The sequence below is a fragment of the Dama dama genome, chromosome 15 (assembly GCF_033118175.1).
Source record: "Dama dama isolate Ldn47 chromosome 15, ASM3311817v1, whole genome shotgun sequence".
Lineage (NCBI taxonomy): Eukaryota > Metazoa > Chordata > Mammalia > Artiodactyla > Cervidae > Dama > Dama dama.
Genome location: NC_083695.1, coordinates 7527443 through 7551390, shown reverse-complemented (window position 1 = coordinate 7551390; position 23948 = coordinate 7527443). Strand labels below are relative to the sequence as shown.

Below are 23948 nucleotides of genomic sequence, written 5' to 3'. Positions count from 1 at the left end.
CTAAGTTCACCAGGGTAGACACATGATTAATTCTGCATCTCATTTTGTTTTTTATTTTACCCATTGCATCATTAGCATGAAATAAATATTTATTACAATGATAATATCTAAATACCACTGCTTTTGTGCTCTGTCCACATTTCCATTAATATTTTCTACTAAATTTTTTCATCATATCTGAGCTGGGGAAGTACTTTCACTGTGCTACACTATTTCAATTGTTTCCATATTTTGGCCAAAAGAAGATGGTTGTTGACAATGTAGGGAATCTTATAATGTAGATTATGGGGTGAAATGAGGGAAAGTTCATTCCCAGGAAACACAGAACATTAAGTTGATTGTCTCAAAGCAAGGGCATCGAGTCATCCCGGAGGTGTCTAAGGGTTTCTGTGTCATCTTACGGAGGCCACTTCAATAGATTATATTAAGCTTTTCTGCATGGTAATTGCAAAAAGGGTTGACTCATTGAATTTAAATGTGACTTTGACAGAAGGCTTCTTCCTTAGCCATCATTATGAATAAACTTAATTATGAATGCTTTCCCATCACCTGTCCCTGTAGCTTCCTGGGCAACAGCAAATGCCAGAAACAGCATGCTTGCAGGAAAATCCATTTGAAGGAGATATGGTTGAGAGTATGCAGGCATTATCAAGAGCATGGAGCCTGATCTAATGGCCTAGAGCAGAGTACAATGCAGGCACATAAGAGGACCACTGACCCTGGGCTCAGCTTCCCCATCCCTTGGGCTTTACTTTGGGAAGCTCAGCAAAAAGAGAAAGCCAACACATACACTAGGGTCTTCTTCCTGCCACAGTTAAATAAAAAGCCAGCTTGTGAAAATGTTTTTTCTTACACATAGAGTACTTTGGTAGGCCCATGGAAGACACAAAGGAAAAGGCACCACTCTGCCCTCAGGACTCCTGAAGGCTGGCTGGTTATCCAGAGCCGACATGTCCTTCTTCTTCGGAGGCTACAGGCCTTCTGGACAAGAGATGGATGACATATACATATAGCAAGAAATGACAGTGATACCATATACAGGTATAAAACTGTATAGCTAGTGGAGGTGATGGAATTCCGCATGAGCTATTTCAAATCCTAGAAGATGATGCTGTGAAAGTGTGGCATTCAATATGCCAGAAAATTTGGAAAACTCAGCAGTGGCCATGGGACTGAAAAAGGTCAGTTTTCACTCAAATCCCAAAGAAGAGCAATGCCAAGACTGTTCAAACTACCACATGACTGCACTCATTTCACATGCTAGCAAAGTAATGCTCAAAATTCTCCAAGCTAAGCTTCAACAGTGTCTGAACCAAGAACTTAGAGATGTTCAAGTTAGATTTAGAAAAGGCAGAAGAACCAGAGGTCAAATTGCAAACATCCATTGGATCATAGAAAAAGCAGAAAAACAATACCTACTTCAGCTTCACTGACTGTGCTAAAGCCTTTGACTCTGTGGATCACAACAAACTGTGGAAAATTCTTAAAGAGACTACCAGACTACCTCATCTGCCTTCTGTGAAACATGTATGCAGGTCAAAAAACAAGTTAGAACCAGACAAAGAGCAGTGGACAGATTCAAAATGGGGGAAATAATACGTCAAGGCTGTATATGTCATCCTGCTTCTTTAACTTAAATGCAGAGTACATCTTGTGAAATGCCAGGCTGGAATCAAGATTGAGTAGAAAAATATCAATAACCTCAGTTATGCAGATGACACAAACCTTATGGCAGAAAGCAAAGAACTAACAAGTCTCTTGATGAAGGTAAAAGACAAGAGTGAAAAATCTGGCTTAAAACTCAACATTCAAAAAACAAAGACAATGGCATCCGGTCCCATCACTTCATGGCAAATAGATGGAGAAATAATGGAAACAGTGACAGACTTATTTTCATAAGCTCCAAAATCACTGCAGATGGTGACTGCAACCATGAAATTAAAAGATACTTGCTCCTTGGAACAAAAGCTATGAAAAACCTAGACAGTGTAGTAAAAAGCACAGATATTACTTTGCCCACAAAGTTCATAGGGTGGAGAGTTCTGACAAAATGTGGCCCACTGGAGAAGGGAATGGCAACCCACTTAAGTATTCTTGCATTGAGAACTCCATGAACAGTATGAAAGGCAAAAAGATATGACACTGAAAGATGAACTCCCCAGGCTGGTAGGTGCCCAATATGCTATTGGAGAAGAGTGGAGAACTCACTCCAGAAAGAATGAAGACACAGAGCCAAAGCAAAAACAACACCCAGTTGTGGATGTGACTGGTGATAGAAGTAAAGTCTGATGCTATAAAGAGCAATACTGCATAGGAACCTGGAATGTTAGGTCTATGAATCAAGGTAAATAGGAAGTGGTCAAACAGGAGATGGCAAGAGTGAACATTGACGTTTTAGTAATCACTGAACTAAAATAGACTGGAATGGGACAATTTAACTCAGATGACCATTATAGCTACTACTGTGGGTAAGAATCCCTTAGAAGAAATGGAGTAGCCCTCATAGTCAACAAAAGAGTCTGAAATGCAGTTCTTGGGTGCAGTCTCAAAAATGACAGAATGACTCTGTTTGTTTCCAAGGCAAACCATTCAGTATCACAGAAATCCAAATCTATGCCCCAACCAGTAATGCTGAAGAAGATGAAGTTGAATGGTACTATGAAGACCTATGAAACCTTCTAGAACTAACACCCCCAAAAATGTCCTTTTCATTATAGGGGACTGAAATGCAAAATAGAAAGTAGAAAGTCAAATATACCTGGAGTAACAGGCAAGTTTGGCCTTGGAGTACAAAATGAAGCAGGGCAAAGGCTAATAGAGTTTTGCCAAGAGAACACATTGGTCATAGCAAACACCCTCTTCCAACAACACAAGAGAAGACTCTACACATGGACATCACCATGGTCAACACCAAAATCAGATTGATTATATTCTTTGCAGCCAAAGATGGAGAAGTCAGTAAAAACAAGACTGGGAGCTGACTGTGGCCCAGATCATGAACTTCTTATTGCCAAATTCAGACTTAAATTGAAGAAAGTAGGGAAAACCACTAGATCATTCAGGTATGACCTTAATCAAATTCCTTAGGATTATACAGCGGAAGTGACAAATATCGATCTGATAGAGTGCCTGAAGAACTATGGATAGAGGTTTGTGACATCATACAGGAGGCAGGGATCAAGATCATCCCCCAGAAAAAGATGCAAAAAGGTAAAATGATTGTCTGAGGAGGCCTTATAAATAGCTGAGAAAAGAAGAGAAGCTAAAGGCAAAGGAGAAAAGGAATGACATACCCATTTGAATGCAGAGTTCTAAAGAATAATGCAGAGAGATGAGAAAGCCTTCCTCAGTGGTATGGACCTAACAGAAGCAGAAGATATTAAGAAGAGGTGGCAAGAATCCATAGAAGAACGATACAAAAAAGATCTTTATGACCCAGAAAACTACAATGGTGTGATCTCTCACCTAGAGCCTGACATCTTGGAATGTGAAGTCAAGTGGGCCTTAGGAAGCATCACTACAAACAAAGCTAGTGGAGGTGATGGAATTCCAGTTGAGCTATTTCAAATCCTAAAAGATGATGCTGTGAAAGTGCTACACTCAATATGCCATGACATTTGGAAAATTCAGCAGTGGCCACAGGACTGGAAAAGGTCAGTTTTCATTCCAATTCCAAAGAAAGGCAATGCCAGAGAATGTTCAAACTACTGTACAATTGCAATCATCTCACACGCTTGCAAAGTAATGCTCAAAATTCTCCAAGCCAGCTTCTACAGTACATGAACTGTGAAATCCCAGATATTCAAGGTGGATTTCAAAAAGGCAGAGGCATCTGAGATCAAATTGCCAACATCCATTGGATCCTTGAAAAAGCAAGAGAGTTCCAGAAAAACATTTATTTCTGCTTTATTGAGTACATCAAAGCCTTTGACTGTGTGAGTCGAGTCACTCAGTTGTGTCCGACTCTTTGTGACTCCATGGACTGTAGACCACCATGCTCCTCCGTCCATGGGATTTTCCAGTCAAGAGTACTGGAGTGGGTTGCCATTTCCTTCTCCAAGGGATCTTCCCGACCCAGGGATTGAACTCGCATCTCCTGCATTGTAGGCAGACGCTTTACCATCTGAGCCACCGGGAAAGTCCTGGTTGACTGTGTCCATTACAACAAACTGGCAAATTCTCAGAGATGTGAATACCAGACCACCTTACCTACCTCCTGAGAAATCCATATGCAGGTCAGGAAGCAACAGTTAGAACTGGACATGGAATAATAGACTGGTTCCAAATTGGGAAAGGAGTAGATCAAGCCTGTGTATTGTCACCCTGCTTATTTAACTTATATGCAGAGTACATCATGTAAAATGCTGGATGGATGAAGCACACACTGGAATCAAGGTTGCCAGGAGAAATATTAATAACCTCAAAAATGCAGATGACACCCCCCCTTATGGCAGAAAGCAAAGAAGAACTAAAGAGCCTCTTGAAGAAAGTGAAAGAGGAGGTGAAAAAGTTGGCTTAAATCTCAACATTCAGTAAACTAAGATCATGGCATCCAGTCCCATCACTTCATGGCAAATAGATGGGGAAACAATGGAAACAGAAATACTTTATTTTGGGGGGGCTCAAAAACCACTGCAGATGGTGACTGCAGCTGTGAAATTCAAAGATGCTTCCTCCTTGGAAGAAAAGCTAGACAGCGTATTAAAAAGCAGAGACATTACTTTGCCAACAAAGGTCTATCTAGTCAAAGCTATGGTTTTTCCAGTAGTCATGTATGGATTTGAGAGTTCGACCATATAGAAAGCCGAGCACTGGAGAATTGATGGTTTTGAACTGTGGTGTTAGAGAAGACTATTGAGAGTCCCTTGGACTGCAAGGAGATCAAACCAGTCAATCCCAAAGGAGATCATTCCTGAGTATTCATTTGAAGAACTGATGCTGAAGCTCCAATACTTTGGCCACCTGATGCGAAGAGCCCACTCATTAGAAAAGACCCCGAGGCTGGGAAACATTGAAGGCAGGAGAAGGGGCTGACATCACCAACTCAATGGACATCAGTTTGAGCAAGCTCTGGGAGATGGTGAAGGACAGGAGGCCTGGTGTGTTGCACTACATGGGGTTTCAAAGAGTTAGGCATTACTAAGTGACTGAACAACAACAACAAAATCAAACTGATACCAAATAAAAAGTATACCATGTACACACGAGGCTTGTTTCTTCTGGCCTGACATACTCACTTTCAAGAAGAGTGACTGGGAGTAGCTTTTATTTGTGCTTTTCTACACAGTTTGAATTTTTTCTAATTTGGTCATACATATTAGTATTTTTACTGGCAGAACTGTCGGTCCCTCTATTTTCCCTTTTTTCATGTTTAAAAATCATTTTCATCTTACTTTGCAATATGAGACAAAAAGACAAATAGTAAGTGTTGGTGAAGATGCAGAGAAATTGGGACACTTATACATTGTTGGCAGGAATGTAAAATGGTGGAACAATTTAGAAAGTGGTTCCGAAGTTTCTCAAAGTGTTAAACACAAAGTTAGTGCATGACCCAGAAATTCTACTCCTGGGTCTATAATCTAGAGAGAAACATACGTTCGTACAACGACTTGTATACAGCTTTATAGCAGCATTATTCTTAATAGTCAAAGGTAGAAACAACCCAAATGCCCATGATAAATGGACACACAAAAAGTAACAATGGGACATTATCCAACCCTAAAAAAGACAGAAGTACAGACACACCTCACAGCATAAATGAATATTGAAAACATCATGCAATGAAATAAGTCAGTCACAAAAGGCCACTTATTATATGCTTTCATTTATGTGAGATGCTCCAAGTCAGGCAGATCTACAGAGACAGACAGTAGCTTAGTGGATGTCAGGAACTGGGGAGAGGTGGGAATTGTGAATGACTTCCAGTATGGTTTCTTTGAGGAGGATGAAGAAAATGTCCTAAAATTGAGTGTAGTGATAGTTGCATAACTCTGAATATCCAAAAAAAAAAAAACCACTGAATAATTGTACAATTTAAATGGATGAATTGAATGTGAGCTAAAGCTGTTAAACTGTGAGAACCTAGGTTTCCAAAGAGAAAAGCATAATACAGTTGCCACTGGATTTGTGTTTCTGTTTTGTTTTGTTGTGGCAGTTTTATTTCTTGCTTAAGTACTTTTCCTCAAGGGGAGAAAAGAGTTGTGAGTGTCGTACTGAAAAATCTGAAGTCTGTGGCTTTCCTAATTATCACAAGATAAAGACATTTAAGTATGTGCAAAGGGACATTCCTTAGTTACCATGAAGCTTTTGTCATTCCTGTGAACCACCAGGGGCTGCTGAAGAGGCAGACAGTCTGCATACCCTAAAAGGCCTGCCCGATCAGGAGTTCTGTGCTGGGAGACCAGTGTGTTCTCATTAAAATCTGGCCATCCAATTTCTGGGAATTTTCAAGACTCCTTTAAATCTGGTTAAATTATGACATAGTTTGGTGTGATTCATTCAGTTCCTGGTCTGTGCCAGGCCTTTTGACCTGGACAAGGACAAGTGAATTTTTAGGATGAAAGTCTGAATTTGATGAATTCTAGGTAGCACAACCAGCCATGAAGGCCACTGGCAACAGGACCCAGACCTCCCAACCACCACCTCCTCAGTCTCAGGACTGATTCTCAGGTACACCTTCACCACGGTGAGGAATCAGTGTATGGTGGACATGTGGGTCTCTCTCCCTAGGTTGGCACCTCTCCTGTTTTCCTGATCTCCATCCACTCCATGTCCCCTAATCCCTACCATTTATCCCACAGAGGACAATAAGGCCAAGGGTAATTTTCAAGGTAAGAAAGTGGATGCCTTATTTGAAACTAACCTCATAGGTTTTTCTGACACATGTAAGACAAATTCAGCCTTCTGAGACAGCAGCATTTCTATGCTATGAGGGGACAAATGAACTGGCCAGGCACATAATAAGAACACTTGGTATGCTAGAAGAAGCAGATATTATGATCCAACCCTTTATTGAGATGAAAAGACAAAATTCTGTACGTATAACATTTTTTAATCCAATTTCATTGAAACCTATTTATTTTATAGCCATAAATCTTTGTATAGTCAGTCCTTTCTTCTCTGCCCCCTCCCTTCCCAACCACTTTGAATAAAATGAGAGCCTTCACTTGATTTGGTCACTTCTCAACACCTGAACTGGGTTACTGGGGAGTGCTTGAAGGTGATTTATTTTTCTGTGGCAATGTCCTCAGTCTCATATTAGTAAGGATGAAAAAGCAATACTTCTTGGGAAAAGTGATAAGAAGTTGCTAAGTGGCAGAACTACTTAATTTCTGCTCCCTCTGGCCTATGGCTGTTGCAGTAAGGCATATAGAGACTTTTATTAATATTAAATAAAAGCTAAGTTTTAGCTTTCAGAAGACAGAAGTATGCTATGGTCTAAGACTTAAAAAGCACATCACCAGCTCACAGCATGAAAACTCTGAGCAAGGAATCAGGGAAGTAGAATTTCCAAGGAAGAGCTAGGAATAAGGACCAATGGAAAATGATTGGAGATTAAGAATATTCTAATGAAGAATTTAAAGGTAGAAAGAAATAATTTAGTCCTTATTTCAGAACTGAGAAGGTTGAATCTGTAGAGATTATATGTCTGGCGAAGAGTCATGCCATATCCTGTTCTAAATATTCCGGAGATGGAAGTAGCAGGAGGCTGATATTCTCTATTAAAAATCACAAGATTCCACCTGAATGGCTACTATGATATTCAACTTCTGGTTCCCTGTTGCTTCTCCTGTTCCCAGGCCACATCCATAAGTTTCCTGTTTGCTAAAACAGAGTCCTCTACGGTCAATCCCTGGTATGAAAGGGAGCTCATTTCACTGAATATTAAGAATATGAACACAAAATCATGTTTCAACTTATGGGACTGATGTCCAGATACTGTTTTCAGCCTGCTGCCAGCTGCTTTGGGTTTCTTAGACTCACCCTAAGAAAACTGTACCCCTGGAAAATGAAGGAAACTTGATACTTCTTTCATCTCTAAATGGTTGGTGGCCAGTAGATTTTCATCCGTATGACTGAAAGTATTAATTCTGTCTCTCAGCCTTGCAATTTTTGTGAATTCTAGTATATCTCATTGGCTTAAAAGCTCCCTTGCTTGTTGGCCATTTAGACACAAGCAGCAACCCCCCGCCCCCTCAGCTTGCAAAACTGAAGAGGAGGAAACAGTCTAAACAAAATATGCAGTTAAACTTGCAGTGTCAGAAACTAGAGCAATGACAGAGGGGAACTGAGACAGCTCTGGGCCCCCATAGGTTGAAATAAGTAAAAGCTAAGGAGGAGCCAATACCTGACTCTAGCAAGTTTACCCTCCCAACAAAAAGTTGGGAGGGAATCTTAAGCCTATCCTTAAGGGATTTAGAACTACTAGAACTCTTTACAAACCTATTAAGAATGTAAAGACATTAGAAATACTTTGGAAAATGATTTGGCAGTTGCTTATAAAGTTAACACCCTTTGAGCACTTCTACTCCTTGGTATTCAAGAGATGACATGACATCTAAGAAGTTTAAAGACTTTGTCTTAGTTATCTTAAAATCCCAAACTGTGATGGCATAACAACATTAATCTTTCATCAGCTGTGGTGATGAAATCAGAAATGGTTCAGCTGGGTGGTTCTGGTGCAGCCTTTCCTAGGGTTTTGATTAGATGTGGACTACCATTGGAGGTTCACTGACATGGCTGTTAGCCAGGGAGCCTCAGACCCTCTCCACAGGGCAGCTTCAGCATCCTTACCGTGGCATAACAGCTAACTTGTCCAGAGCAAGCGATCCAAGGCAGAAGCTGTGACATCTCTTATAACCCAGTGCCAGCAATACCATGATGTTTACCATGTTAATTGTCACACAAGGCCATTCTGATTCCAAGCAGGAAATGGCACAAGGGTGTACATAAGAAGGAGGCTGGCTACCAATGTTCATCAGTTCAATTCAGTTGCTCAGTCATATCCGACTCTTTGTAACCCCATGGGCTGCAGCACACCAGGCCTCCCTGTCCATCAGAAACTCCTGGAGTTTACTCAAACTCATGTCCATCCAGTCGGTGATGCCATCCAACCATCTCATCCTCTGTTATCCCCTTCTCCTCCCGTCTTCAATCTTTACCAGCATCAGGGTCTTTTCAAATGAGTCAGCTCTCAGCTCTTCATATCAGGTGGCCAAAGTATTGGAGTTTCAGCTTCAACATCAGTACTTCCAATGAATATTCAGGACTGATTTCCTTAAGGATAGACTGGTTGTATGTCCTTGCAGCCCAAGGGACTCTCAAGAGTCTTCTCCAACACCACAATTCAAAGGCATCAGTTCTTCGACACTCAGCTTTCTTTATGGTCCAAATCTCACATCCATACACAACTACTGGCAAAACCATAGCCTTGACTAGACGGACCTTTGTTTGCAAAGTAATGTCTCTGGTTTTTAATATGCTGTCTAGGTTGGTCATAACTTTTCTTCCAAGAAGCAAGTGTCTTTTAATTTCATGGCTGCAGTCACCGTCTGCAGTGATTTTGGAGCCCCAAAAAATAAAGTCTGCCACTGTTTCCACTGTTACTCCATCTATTTGCCATGAAGTGATGGGACCGGATGCCATGATCTTAGTGTTCTGAATGTTGAGCTTTAAGCCAACTTTTTCACTCTCCTCTTTCACTTTCATCAACAGGCTCTTTAGTTCTTCTTCACTTTCTGCCATAAGGGTGGTGTCATCTGCATATCTGAGGTTATTGATATTTCTCCTGGCAATCTTGATTCCAGCTTGTGCTTCCTCCAGCCCAGTATTTCTCATGATGTACTGTGCATTTAAGTTAAATAAACATATAAGTTAAATATGCTTTGATGTATTCCTTTTCCTATTTGGAACCAGTCTGTTCCATGTCCTGCATACAGAGTTCTCAAGAGGCAGGTCAGGTGGTCTGGTATTCCCATCTTTTTCAGAATTTTCCACAGTTTATTGTGATCTACACAGTCAAAGGCTTTGGCATAGGCAATAAAGCAGAAATAGATGTTTTTCTGGAGCTCTCTTGCTTTTTCAATGATCCAATGGATGTTGGCAATTTGATCTCTGGTTCCTCTGCCTTTTCTAAAACCAGCTTGAACATCTGGAAGTTCATGGTTCATGTATTGCTGAAGCCTGGCTTGGAGAATTTTGAGCATTACTTTGCAAGTGTGTGAGATGATTGCAATTGTACAGTAGTTTGGACATTCTTTGTCATTGCCTTTCTTTGGGATTGGAAAGAAAACTTACTTTTACAGTCCTGTGGCCACTGCCGAGTTTTCCAAATTTGCTAGCATATTGAGTGCAGCACTTTCATAGCATCATCTTTTAGGATTTGAAATAGCCCAACTGGAATTCCATCACCCTCCCTAGCTTTGTTCGTAGTGGTGCTTCCTAAGGCCCACTTGACTTCACATTCCAGGATGTCTGGCTCTAGGTGAGTGATCACACCATTGTGATTATCTGGGTCATGAAGATCTTTTTTGTACAGTTCTTCTGTGTATTCTTTCCACCTCTTCTGATGAAATATGTCCACTGGAGAAGCAAATGGCAAACCACTTCTTTTTTAAAACCACTTCTGTATTCTTGCCTTGAGAACCCCATGAACAGTATGAAAAGGCAAAAAGATAGGACACTGAAAGATGAACTCCCCAATGTTCATTGCAGGTTTATTACTAACCACCCCAGGCTAGAAACGACTCCAATGCTTATCGACAACGTACTTCAAAAAGACCTGGAATTTGCTCCAGGAAGATAAATGTTGGCATCTTGTTTAATCAGGCATACTTTCAGAGCCTCCCTCTGGGAAGAGAGGAGATCCACAGACTTTGGCTAGCAGTGTTAGTTACAAGCAGGGATCCCCAACCTCTAGAATCTAATACCTGGTGATGTGAGTTGGAACTGATGTAACAGAAATAAAGTGCACAATAAACATAATGCACTTGAATCATCTCAAAACCATCCCCTGATGCCAGTCTGTGGAAAAATTCTTTCATTGAAATGGTCTCTGGTGCCAAAAAGGTTAAAGATATAGAGCCTGTGTGGGATCCAAAATCACTGCAGATGGTGACTGCAGCCATGAAATTAAGACGCTTACCCTTGGAAGAAAAGTTATGACCAACCTAGACAGCAGATTAAAAAGCAGAGACATTACTTTGCCAACAAAGGTCCCTCTAGTCAGAGCTATGGTTTTTCCAGTCGTCATGTATGAATGTGAGAGTTGGACTATAAAGAAAGCTGAGTGGCGATGAATTGATGCTTTTGAACTGTGGTGTTGGAGAAGACTCTTGGGAGTCCCTTGGACTGCAGGGAGATCAAACCAGTCAATTCTAAAGAAAATCAACCCTGAATATTCACTGGAAGGATTGATGCTGAAGCTCCAGTACTTTGGCTACCTAATGCGAAGAACTGACTCATTGGAAAAGACCCTGATGCTGGGAAAGATTGAAGGAAGGAGGAGAAGGGGACGACACAGGATGAGATGGTTGGATGGTAATCACTGACTTGATGGGCATGAGTTTGAGCAAGCTCTGGAAGTTGGTAATGGAGAGGGAAACCTGGCATGCTGCAGTCCATCGGGTCACAAAGAATCAGACACAACTGAGCTACTAAACACAGAGTGAAGTCAAAAAGAAAAACAAGTATTGTATTTTCATATACAGAATCTGGAAAAATGGTAGTGATCAATCTGTTTGCAGGGCAGCAATAGAGACAACAGAAGCTTGGGGACACAATGGGGTAAGGAGAGGGTGGGACAAAATGAGCAGCATTGGAACCTACATTACCTTATGTAAACTAGACAGCCAGAGGGAACTTGCTCTACGACACAGGGAGCTCAAACCGGCGCTCTGTGATAACCTAGGGAGGTGGGATAGGACATATGTATACCTGTGGCTGATTCATGTTGATGTATGGCAGAGACCAATACAACATTGTAAAGCAATTATCCTCCAATTAAAGATAAATGTTGGGGACTGCTGAGTTGTAGGCGTCCTTTGGGTAGGATGTTTACATAGAGAAGTCACAATAATTCATTTCCCCCCTTTTTCTATTAGTCTTAAGAACTAAACTGGGAAATTACTTGTTGGTTCTAGCTCAAACCAAAGCCTCTTCTGAGCAAGTTACTTACAGTTGATCAATCCAAGATCAGATGCCGCTTTTTAGGCATTGTCCTAGACCTTAGTTTTTGAAGTGTGATGCTTGAATAGAAAGATCAGTATCACCTGAGGAGTGGTTACAAATGTTCCTAAGCCTCAGCCCAGACCTACTTAATGATTAATGTTAGGCCACTGCAGTTTAGGGAGATCTTAAGGCACAACAGATAAGACAAATAGTCTTTAAACTTCTTTGAAGATTCAAAGTCCGGGGGTGGGGATAGTAATCTGTTTACACCAGACCTCCTTTGATCCTGATGCACACTGAAGTTGCAGACCGATGGTCTAGAAGACTCATGACTAGCTCTAAACTAGTTCTTCCTTAGTTTGATTTTCTGGAAGAGTTCTGTTTTACACCCTCATGAGCTTGTAAATATGTCTGCTAAGCCTGAGATATTTATTTTTGTAGGTTCTGCTTGAGTTGTTAAACTAGGAAATTCTACTGAAATGTTCTGTTCAGAAGATGCAAGGGCTGAAGAAGAGTTGGAAAGAGGGGAGGCCAACAGCAGATGAGCTAGTCTAAAGAGATTACTTGTCAAATGAGGAGCTGAGGAGACTAGCAGTGCAATCTGGTTTTATTAAAACATTTGGTCTGAGTAACTCATCTCCGTTTCCTAATGGCCAGGTAGGACACGAACAAGGCTCCAACAATTAAGACTCCAAATAGGCCAGCCACCCACAGAGCTTGAGAGTCTACAGGAGACCCTGAGGATGGAAACGTAGGTTAGTATGCTGAAGCCAAGTGATGTTACACCCTAATAGAGACTGCTAGTCTTGAGCTATAGGGAAAAAAAAGCTAGGTCATTCCTTTTGAGGTTCACATTGACCAAACCAGTAAGGAGGGTTCAGATATGATTCTCTTTCCACTCACTTGAGTATTTGTGGAGCTTTTCTGAAGAGTCTTGAATGGCTTGGAGTAGAATCAAGGGACCCTTGCTAGAAATGCTAGCAGTGTTGTTCTGAAAATGGATGTCAGAGCTTCTTCTTCCTGTTGGAGAGATGAATTAGGATTTGTTAGTTTTGTACATGTGAGTGGTTGTGGAGTCTAAAACAGGGCTAGGTCCCTTGTCACAGACAACTCTGCTCCATTAAGTTTTTCCTCCAAGAAAAACCTTAATGTGTTAGACACAAAGTCTCAGACTTACTCATTTGTATTAATGCCAGCAGCTTGAGAAATTATGATTTTAGACTATCCCCAAACTGTCATCCTTCCTAAGTACAGGTACTTGAATAGCAATGTCTTAAATACTGAGACCCTATGATATAAAGCTACCTGGTAACAGTAACAGCAAAGCTCTGTTTGAATCCTATTTCTATTGCTAACTGTAGGGTCTCTGTACTTCTCAAAATTTTAGGTATCTAAGTATATATATATATATCATTGCAGTTAGATGTTGAGTATTTAGTTTACTAAATGATAGTTCTGAAAAGTAGTATGAGGTTTTCTTTTCTACCAGAACAGGCTTAAACCTTCAGGGGTCATGCTGTGCTATGCTTAGTCGCTCAGTTGTGTCCAACTCTTTGTGACCCCCATGGACTGTAGTAGTCCACCAGGCTCCTATGTCCATGGGGATTCTCCAGGCTAGAATACTGGAGTGGTTTGCTAAGACCTCCTCCAGGGGATCTTCCCAACCCAGGGATTATCAAGAATCATGACTCTCAATCAATTCAGGAGCCAGGTAAGTGTTGTGGGATCAGGTGGAATATGACTGTATGAGCACTGGGCCTGACCAATTAACACATACTAAGTCTGCAATCCTATGCCATCTATAAGTCTTGAGCTCATGTTGCCAGACCTGCCATCAAGTATATAAGTCTACATTTATATCTGATACTGCAGAAGTATTTTATTTGATTATAGGCTGTGAACCCACTTGACTCCCTGCTAAGTAAAAATTTATATGGAGAAAAACTAAGGGTGAAAGTTATAAATATAAGCTATTAATCCTGAAATATTTAGAAGGCCTGGAATTCTAGGAGATTAGTTGTATCTCTGTTCCATTGAATCATGAAAGTACTTAAAAGAAGCCTCGTTAATTAGATGAATCCTCAGTTTGATACATGTGCCACAGACTAAAGGTTAGTACTGGACTCCAAATAACACTTCAGTCTGGCCTCTGGCATAGACAGGTTGGATACTCACGTCTGGCAGGACAGGGTGTCATGCAAGATGGTGTCCCGGCAGGCTGGCAGACTGATGCACTGCAGTGCAGATACACCTGGGGGCCAAAAGAATTGGGATCATGGTCTGGCACATCCTAAGTCTTCAAACCTGCTTTATCTCCCCCAGGAAGAAGTCAAAGAATTATCAGAAAATTGATAAAGCAAACTGACATCCCAGAAGCACTAAGATACCAGACTCTAGTTGACCCATGTCACATATGCCATGGGTGTCCCTTGATTGCTCTGAGGCTATACCAAAAGAAAATGTTACAGGGCCACATCAGCTGAAAAGTGGTACCATGTGGAAACATTTGAGTTGGGGGGGGGGGTTTCAAGCCCAGCTAGAGAGCAGAGGAGGCAGCATCATACCGGTCCCTTGAGGGCCTGCTTTGCCACCAAGTCCACAAAACTGAAGGTGGAAATGCTGAAGCGCTGGTAGTGAGAAGGAAACAGCAGGTCTGAGGCTTCCCAGACAGGGATCAGTTTTGTCTGATAGTTGTCTCCTGTGTAGGGGCACCTAAGCAAGGATATCCAGCAGTCAAGATGGGCTTCTTGGAGGGACTGTAACATAGGTGCAGGAAAGATGCTCACCCGTTCACCAGCAAGGGCCACTGGGGCTGGAGCAGGGCATCTGCGCTGGGTGTCGCCCAACACTGGTCCAGGCGCAGCTCGAGACTGGGGTCTGTTCTCTGATGGATGGAGACTTCCACGTAGATGGGATCCCGAAGCAACTTCACGACTGGGTAGTCACTAGCCGTGTAGTAGGAGCGATAGCGTTTATCTGCAACAGGCCAAAACAAGTTGAAGCAGTGAAGAGCTTGGAACCTCTAGGTGGCTTGGTATAGACCATCACCCACATAAACACCTTCAGAACGAATAATATCTTGTAACCAAGTTAGGGTCTTCACGCCCAGAAAAGGACTTAGACTAGGGGCCAGATAGTCTACCCAAGAGGGTCTTACCCTTGGCAATCTTAAGTTCCAGAGTGAGGTTTCCAGGCTGGATCTCAGGAAGGGGTGGTGGGAGTGTAAGAACCTGGACATTAACTGGGAGAGCACTGCTACTCCCAGAGTAGCTACAACTGACTTGGAGCCTGCAGAAAAATAAAGATTTTAGCTACTATCTTCAGTGGGTAGATCTTGTCACCTCTTTAGGGTTTGAGGAATCATTTTTTAAGTATCAGGTGTTAGAACAAGTTTATAAACAAGTGGGGCTTGGTTCTGGCCTTGTGAAAGCTATCATTGGGGGAGACTAATAGGTAAACAAGATCCATGTTAGAGAGTTTGATATAACACTGAGCCACCAGGGAAGCATAGACTATTATATATTGAATTGATAAACAAAGTCCTACTGTATTCAATATCCTGTCATAAACCATAATGGAAATATGAAAAAGATGTGTAACTGAAGTCACTTTGTATAGCAGAAATTAACACATTATAAATCAACTATACTTCAATAGATTTTAAAAGATAGTTATGGTTCTATGATAAACAGGTGTGTTCTCTGGAGGCGGTAGTCAGGGAAGATGTTGCAGGTAAATTTGATAAAGGAAAAAAGCAGTAACTGAGAGGTAGAGGAGAGAAGGGTAAAGCATGGAAGCAAGAAGTCTGGGGTCCATTGAATACTCTATGGAAGCAAAATCTGAGGTTAGGGAACAGTTAGGGAAGGATTGAGAACACAGGGAAAGTTTTGGCTGGAGAAGTAGCAGCAGTTTCATGCAGGACCCTGCAAGTTATGTTCATAATATAAAGTTTAAGCTCTGGAAGACAAAGAGAAATCTTTAAGTATGCCAGCTAAGGTTTATTAAAAAGATGCATTTTACTACAGCTTAGATATTGGAGGTAGAAGGAAGAGACTAGAGTGAGAAACAAAGACCCAGTGAAACGAAAGTGAAGTCAGGTTGAGTCTGAGGCTTAGATCAAGTTGGTGGTAATAATGCAAGGCTACTAGATCAAATAATGGTCTGTGAGATTGGATAGTCAAGGCAATAGAGACTCTGCCATCATGAGGAAGATGGTCGTTTATGGTCATTTTTGAGTGTTTTCTCTAGAACTCCTGTTTGTGGAAGGAAATTCAGGCATTCTGGTCAAGCAAGGTCAGGTTAACTAAGACCTTTACCTGAAGATACTGTCTCGGGTAATAGAACCACGGCTCCAAGTTCTCACATCCCGAGCTGCAACCAGCTCATTTTCATATACTGCCTGCTTTCCAGTGATCTGCAAGGGCAGGTAAAGAATTCCTGTCACTCCTGCAAGCCAGATGCTGCTTCACTCAATTTTGCTTTGATCCAGCACTCAGAAAGGATGCCCATTGACTAGCAGGGAAATTATCACTTCACCTTACTTTCAGGACAAAGGAACAGGGAGGGGCTTTGAGTACTGCAATGAGGAAGCCAGAAATACCACTGATCTCAGCCGATTTCCCTGGTCCTTTCCCAGGGCAGTGTGCTGGGAGGAACCTGTTATTTGTTCTTCTCCAGCTTGGTAAGGGGGTCTAGCCCCTCACTAGAGGGCAGGTGGGATGACTTAGCCAAGTGCCCAGCAGAGGTTTCTGCTTTCTCAGTACTGAAGACCCCTCTATCCCAGAGACCATCCTACATGGCAAGCAGTAGTCAGGTACATTCTTCACGGCTAAGCTAGTCCAGTTCTCCCCCAATCACTAGGGCATTCCTGAGCAACTTAAACCGAGCCCAAGGCCAGCTCCTCTCACCTGTTTTGTAGTACCACAGGTAGTAAATGGAAACCGGAACAGAACAAAAGTGTGTGTTGCCATCACAGGTTTACATTCACTGTCATTCCTGAAGGCCAAGTGCACAGAATTCAAGAGCAGTGGGGGCGAGGTCACGTTCCGGGACACAGCGATAGAGAAGTGGCCATCTTGGGTACAGCGTGAGGTCACTGAAACAGCAGAGCAACTGTGCTGAAGGCAGGTCACCTCGAGTGATTGATCCAGCCAGACAAGGGTCTAAAAATTACAGTTTCATTACTTTAAATTCCCCACCCTCCGCTCCCCCGACTAGAAAAGCTGAAATTCCACCTAATGACCTGGAGGCAGGTTCAGCCATCCAGAGTTTAACTGGGGCTTTGGATGGGCACTTGGGTCTGAATCTTGCCTCCACTACTTACTGTGTATTTAACTTCCTTGTATCAGCTTCACCTGTAGAATGAAGACAGCCATACCTGCTATTTCACTCATCACAGCTAGGTTTAAGAGCTTAGAATTGTGTAGCATCTTGTTTCATGAGGGTCATTTTTACATGAGAAAGACTTGGAGCATGATTTGGGACAGTGTTCTTTTGAAATAAGGCTCACCATCAGCCACCAGATTGGCTAATTTCTTGAAACTGGTCAAGTTTCTATCAACTAGCATCCTGTACATAGACTTAGCTTCCCGAGTTCATTGAATGCTATTTGCTTTCTGTTGGATTCTAGGAGAATACACAATGGAAGACTGTAGAAAGCGGTGTCACTGAAGGTCAAATGTTCTTAGGAGGTACTTAAACATTAACCTTTGGTCATCTTTCAGTATTTGCCTTCTGGATGGGGGGTGAAGGAGATAACCCTCCTTTGGGTTTAGTAAATGGTAATTGCAGGCACTCTTCAGCTGATTTCAAAAATATAGCGACTCACCTGTGTTTCCGTAGTAGCAGGAAATGACCTCTTCAGAGTTGTAGCAGCAGCCTAGCTGTTCACAGTCTGGTTGAGCGATGGGTGAAGGAGCACAGGGCAGTCGGTCCCACACTGGGACAGAGTCACAGAGGCCAGTATTTGGGACATCTAGGGTAGATACAGAAGAGTAACTCCAACTAGGTAACAAAGTCTAGTCTTTAAGAAGAGATCTTTTCAATACATAACACTAAGTTCCCATAGATATCTATGTGAGTGGAAGAGATATTTACATACTAGAAATTAAGTCTGGATTATAAAGTTCACTATTTCGTTACCTTATAAGAGCGCCCTGAAATGAGTACTCTTTGGAAGAGGAAATACAAACAAGATTGGTAGAAGTGAGACTTTATTAAAGAATTCTTCCTTCTGTTCTTTAAAAAGGTGCTTAATCTTAGTGTACTCTAAATTACCATCATTTTGAAATGCAGTTCAGTAAGTGGGGAGTGGGGCCTATGATTATGTATTTTATCAGTATTACTCCACTGGGCTATCACATAACAAGGCAGATGTGAAGAATTGTAAGATCAACTCTTGGGACCTTTCTGGGAGTCCAGTGGTTAAGACTCTGCTTCCACTGCAGAGTTTTGGGTTTGATCTGGCTGGGACCAAAGATCCCACATGCTGCACAGTATGGTTATAAGTTTAAAAACAGAAGTTTGACTCTTTATGACTAAGATAGGGCTCTTGGGGGGGGGCAAGGCAAGATTCACTGGAGTTGAGCTGGCATTGTACCTTCCTGTTAATCACAAAGTTAAATACCAAGTTAAGCAGTCGAGCAGCCCCAGCTGAAGGGACTGAGCCCTATTCTCAATGCAGCCTGCTTCTTGAAGGCATTTGCTGACTTTCCTTGATAACTTCAGCTTCCTTCCTGGCCCTTCAGCAGGGAGGATCTCTGGTCCTGGGATAACTCTTGGTTGAATCTCAGCTCTGCCACCTACCAGTGAGGGGTGCTTGGAAAGCTTCCTGCTGGGGCTAGCAATACGGCTGAGTTGGGGTTACAGGTAACATGTGAAATACCCCTCACAGTTCCTGAGCCCCGAGTAATTGCCCAGGTGGTGGTTATCCTAGGGTCACCTGTGAAGAAAAGCTGGAAGACAGTTCTCAATGGGTGCCCAGTATCACTGCACAGAATGGGTAGAAGATACCCAAGGACACATTTCAGGCAGCTCCACTCCACCCAGAACCCGAAGTTTCCAGCCCTTACCTGGGAGATTCATAGGACACTTGAAGAGTTTTGTCTCTATAACCGTTCCAAGTCCACTCGCACCTGCTCTTTCAATTCCAACAGGCATGATGTAGTGGGAGTCCTGGAGAGACAGGCCCAAGGAGTCAGCCTGGATGGTGGCACAGCATCTCAGCCTTCCTAAAGACAGGTCATACTTACCCACTCAGCGACATAGCAGCCAATGTAGGAGGCTTCCACCACCAGGGAGCTGCCAGGGCCCTCGCTGACCCAGGTGCCACAGTCAGAGTCATTCTGCAGGCTGTGTGGCAGCCCACGGTTATCTAGGAGTGGGGATGGGGGAGAAAACACATGTGGTCAGTCATCCCTCTCACCAGTGCTGGGAAGGGACAGCCAGCTTTGCCTTAGACTCGAGAGCAGCTGCCAAGAAAGGAGAAACAAGAGGGGAATCAGGTTTAGAGGTGAAGTTATACTTTAGATTACTTCTATAGAGAAGCAGGAGAGTTTAGCAAAGGTGGGGAGGCATTTGGACAGAAAACAGAGGCCAGTTTTACACAATAGAGGAGACATGCCATTGCCTAGCTCAGCCTTCAAACTTACCCCATGCTACTAGTGCAGGAGGAGTCTCCATATCTTGGCTGAGAGGGTTTATGGTGAGTTGAAAGCTCCTTAGCCCACAGCGTAGTTCATCAGGATACTCAGGTACCTCGGTCTCATGCTGGCTATTCAGACCAAGAGACGATGGAAAACAGAGCCAGACAAACTGCAGCAGCAGCCACATGGTGCTGCTAGGAGCCTTGCTGACTGCTCTTCTGATCCTGCACTTCCTTTCCCAAGAGCCTGTGCTCCCCATGCCCCTTAAGTACAGAGAGAAAGCTGGTTTCAGGTGCACATCTGTGTAGCATGCAGGTGGGACTCTTTTGGAAAGGGTGATTCCTCCAGCATCATTCACTTGAGGCCACAGCCTGCAGCTGCACCACGTTAATATTGAAATCAGGCAGTCTTCAGAGCCCAGGAACAATGTGGTACTTTTTAGCTAAAATAGGTTTCCTCACAGTTGCTCAGTGTAGCACTTATCTTACTAGCTTATTGACCTTCTTTTAGAATCTTGCATGTTTGGGTATAAATTCTAGCTCTGCCACTTATGAGTTGTGTGAACTGGTAAGTCACTACCTCTCAGAAACTCAGTCTTCCCAGCTGTAAATTGGGAATACCTCCCAGCAGAAGAGGGCATCACAGGTGTTGCAGTGATAAAGGATTCACCTACCAATGCAGGAGGCACAGGAAATGCAGGTTAGATTTCTGGGTCGGGAAGATCCCCTGGAGTAGGAAATGGCAACCCACTACAGTATTTTGCCCTGGAAAACTCCACAAAGGAGTCTGGCGGGCTACAGTCCATGGGTCATAAAGAATCAGACACACCTGACCGAGTGCTCACACACCTGGTGGGAATGTTCGTCTGATTGTATTCAGCCTAATATTTATCACGTGAACAATTTTCCCAAGCTGACGAAGAATCTTAGTCAAAGCATTGAGAACTTATAACCAGGTATCTCTAATTCTCTTCAACTCATTGGAAAAGGCCCTGATACTAGGAAAGATTGAAGGCAGGAGGAGAAGGGGACGACAGAGGATGAGATGGTTGGATGGCATCACCAACTCAATCGACATGAGTTTGAGCAAATTCTGGGAAATGGTGAAGGACAAGGGAGGACTGGTGTGCTGCAGTCCATGGGTTACAAAGAGCTGGACACAACTGAGCAACTTAACAACAACAGCAATAAAACAGAACAAATAAGCACGTGTCTTCCCAGTGAAACTGCATGACAAACAGCATTGAGGGAATGCTGGCCTCTTCCCTCAGCGATGAGACCTGACTTTCCGACATCTGGGTTGGGTTTGGCCACGAGTCCATCACATCCCATTTACTTGCTCACAGGACTTACCACACTGGATTTTAATGGCCTCTTATTGACTCAGTGTCCGTATTAGAAGCAGTTGAGGGCAGGGACTATGTTTTATTTTTCACTGCATCCTGAAAACATTAGACAGTGTGTACTCAGTGTTGCCTGAGGAAAGAATGGATTGATGAACACGCTTTCATTAGTAGCCATGTCCTAAGGCCAACTCCCTTGAAAGTGTGGTTTCCCAACCTCACTGGTATAGATTCATTTCTGTGATGATCTCAAACTCATAACAATCTTTAGGTGTTCTTTCTTCAAGTCATTATACATGTGATTGCAAGTATAAGAATAAAGAGGGATACAACAAACTAGTAAATAAAACAAAAAAGAAGCAGACTCATAGAAATAGAGAATAAGCTAGTGGGGAGAGGTAGGAGGAAAAGGGTTATTATGAAAATATATGAAATCATCTGTGTGAAACTTTTGAAAATTGTAAATCATCTACCCTGATGATGAAGGGTGAATCCCAAGATACACCAGCAGGGCTGAGATGAGGTGATTTCACACTTACTTCTGTGCTAAATCCTCTAAGGACATCTTTATTCAATGACACGACTCAGTTTCCTGAGAGAAAATGTACTGATAGTGTGTGATCCACTTTGAGAAGTCCCTATCACCTCAAAAGTAACTCTGCCCTTGGGATCTGGAAGGGCAAATGCTGTTCTTAGTTTTTTCTTATGTTAGACTCACCCGATCATTTAAAAATAATTTCAGTAGGACTACAGGTAGAATGGACTTCCCAGGTGGCACTAGTGGTGAAGAAGCTGTCTGCCAATGAAGGAGATGTAAGAGATGGGTTCAATCACTGGGACGGGAAGATCCCTGGAGGAGGGCATGGCAACCCCCTCCAGTATTCTTGCCTGAAGAATCCCAAGGGCAGAGGAGCCTGGCTGGCTACAGGCCATAGGGTCACAAAGAGTTGGACACAACTGAAGTGACTTAGCACTCACATACAAGTAGAATATGAATCACCATAAATTGTAGACTTATGGAAAGCCCCGTCATCACTTTGCGTATTCTAGGTCTACTCATTTAGATCCGCTTTGTGTCACCTACCAGAGGACTGGATTATACCCCTGTCTATCCAGGGTCCTCAGCTTGTAGACAGCAGTTCATGGGATTTCTCAGTCTCCATAAACATGTGGGCAAATTCCTCATAATAAATATATGTCTCTATCCCCTACTTGTTCTGTTTCTCTGGAGAACCCTAACTCAAACACTGCTCATTCCTCATTCACTGGTCTCGCCCCTGAGAGTTCCCAAGAGATGGGAGGACAAGAACAGCCTGTGATACCAAGAAGGGCCCTGTGGGACTCCTGCACAAAGCCTTCCTGTGTCCCCCATTTTATGATTGCAGGAAACAGCCTTCGTTCAGCTTCCATGACCTCCCCTGAGTCCCTGTGGGCAGATTCAAACAATTGTTAATTAGGGAAAGGAGATAATGTGAGACCAGGGAGAAACAAATGGTCAAGAGAAATAGTGCAGCCTTGGGACAAGGTCCTAGTTCCTTATCAATGGATACACATAACAATATCTTTGAATGTTTCACAGATATTGAAAATGTCTCCAGGTGGGAGAAGTTAACGATTAATGATGGCATGCTACTTATAAGCATGAAGACCACCCTAGACCAATTGGAACCTGCAGATTGATGATGCTGACTCCTACTTACCTCACCACCAACCAAACAGAACAATGTCCACAAGTTGATAACCCTCTTCAAACTATTACTATAAAACTACTTACTATCCTCTTCAAGTGGAGACACAGGACATAGTTTTTCAAGGCAGGATCCCACTGTGTCCCCCTTTCCCCAGCAAAGTAATAAAGCTACTCATTTCTACTTCTCCAAAGCACTGTCTCCACATTTCACTTGGCTCTGGTGAACAGAGGCCAGGTTTTTAGGCAGCACCTGCACCACTGGGGAAAAGCAACATCTGATTTCCAAAAATCTCAGTCAGAATGATACCATGCAGGGACCTCTGGGGTTCCTGGGCACAGAGAATTTCTGTGTCCCCCATTTCTTTGACTTTAGAAAACAGCCTTCATTCAGCCTCCATGACCTTCTCTGAGTTTCAATGGGCAGATCCAAGCAGTTGTTAATTAGGGGAGAGAAGAGATGTGAGACTAAGAGAAACAGTCAAGAGTAGGCTTCAGACAAGGTCCAGTTTCCCATCAAGGGATACACACAAAAATATGTTTGAGTTATTTTGCAGATACTGAAGCCCCCTTCAGGTGGGGAAATTAATGACCAAGGACGGTGGGCTGCCCACAAGCATGTAGACCCCAGACCAGTTGGATCTGAAAGTTGATGATGCTGACTCTCACTTACCTCACCATCAACCCATCAGAAGAATGTCCATGAGCTGATCATGTCTTCTTTGAGCAATTACTATAAAACCTCTCAATATTTTCCCCAAGTGGGGACACATAGTTTTGAGGGCATGAGCCTGCTATGTCCCTCTCCCTTTGCCCAGCAAAACAGCAAAGCTATCCTCTTCTGGTTCAACCAAAACTCTGTCTCTGAGATTTGACCCAGCACCAGTGTACAGAGAACTGAGATTTCGGTATCAAGTCTGGGCTTATCTTTTTTAGTTACATATGAACGTTTCAATTTAAACTAAAGAATAAGCTATGCCAAGTTAACTAATATGTTCCTGAACAAAAATGGGCACACACAATGATTTCTTTTCATATTGGCTTTGGACAGCAGTTTCCTTGCTGTGACTGGAGTGTGTCCTCCTGGCTGGAGGGTGGGGTATCATAT

The 23948-nt window shown here is 42.7% G+C and overlaps 1 protein-coding gene across 1 annotated transcript; it reads right to left on the bottom strand.

The window, feature by feature from the left end:
- Positions 1-12801: 12801 nt before the first annotated feature.
- On the bottom strand, positions 12802-19998 carry ZP4 (zona pellucida glycoprotein 4). The gene is made up of 12 exons (XM_061162988.1): positions 19818-19998; positions 19419-19540; positions 19233-19341; positions 17996-18142; positions 17076-17263; positions 16485-16582; positions 15326-15456; positions 14955-15144; positions 14733-14880; positions 14344-14419; positions 13072-13188; positions 12802-12905 (listed from the first exon to the last, which is right to left on the bottom strand). The coding sequence occupies exons 1-12, from the start codon at positions 19996-19998 to the stop codon at positions 12802-12804; spliced, it is 1611 nt and encodes a 536-aa protein (XP_061018971.1).
- Positions 19999-23948: the final 3950 nt, after the last annotated feature.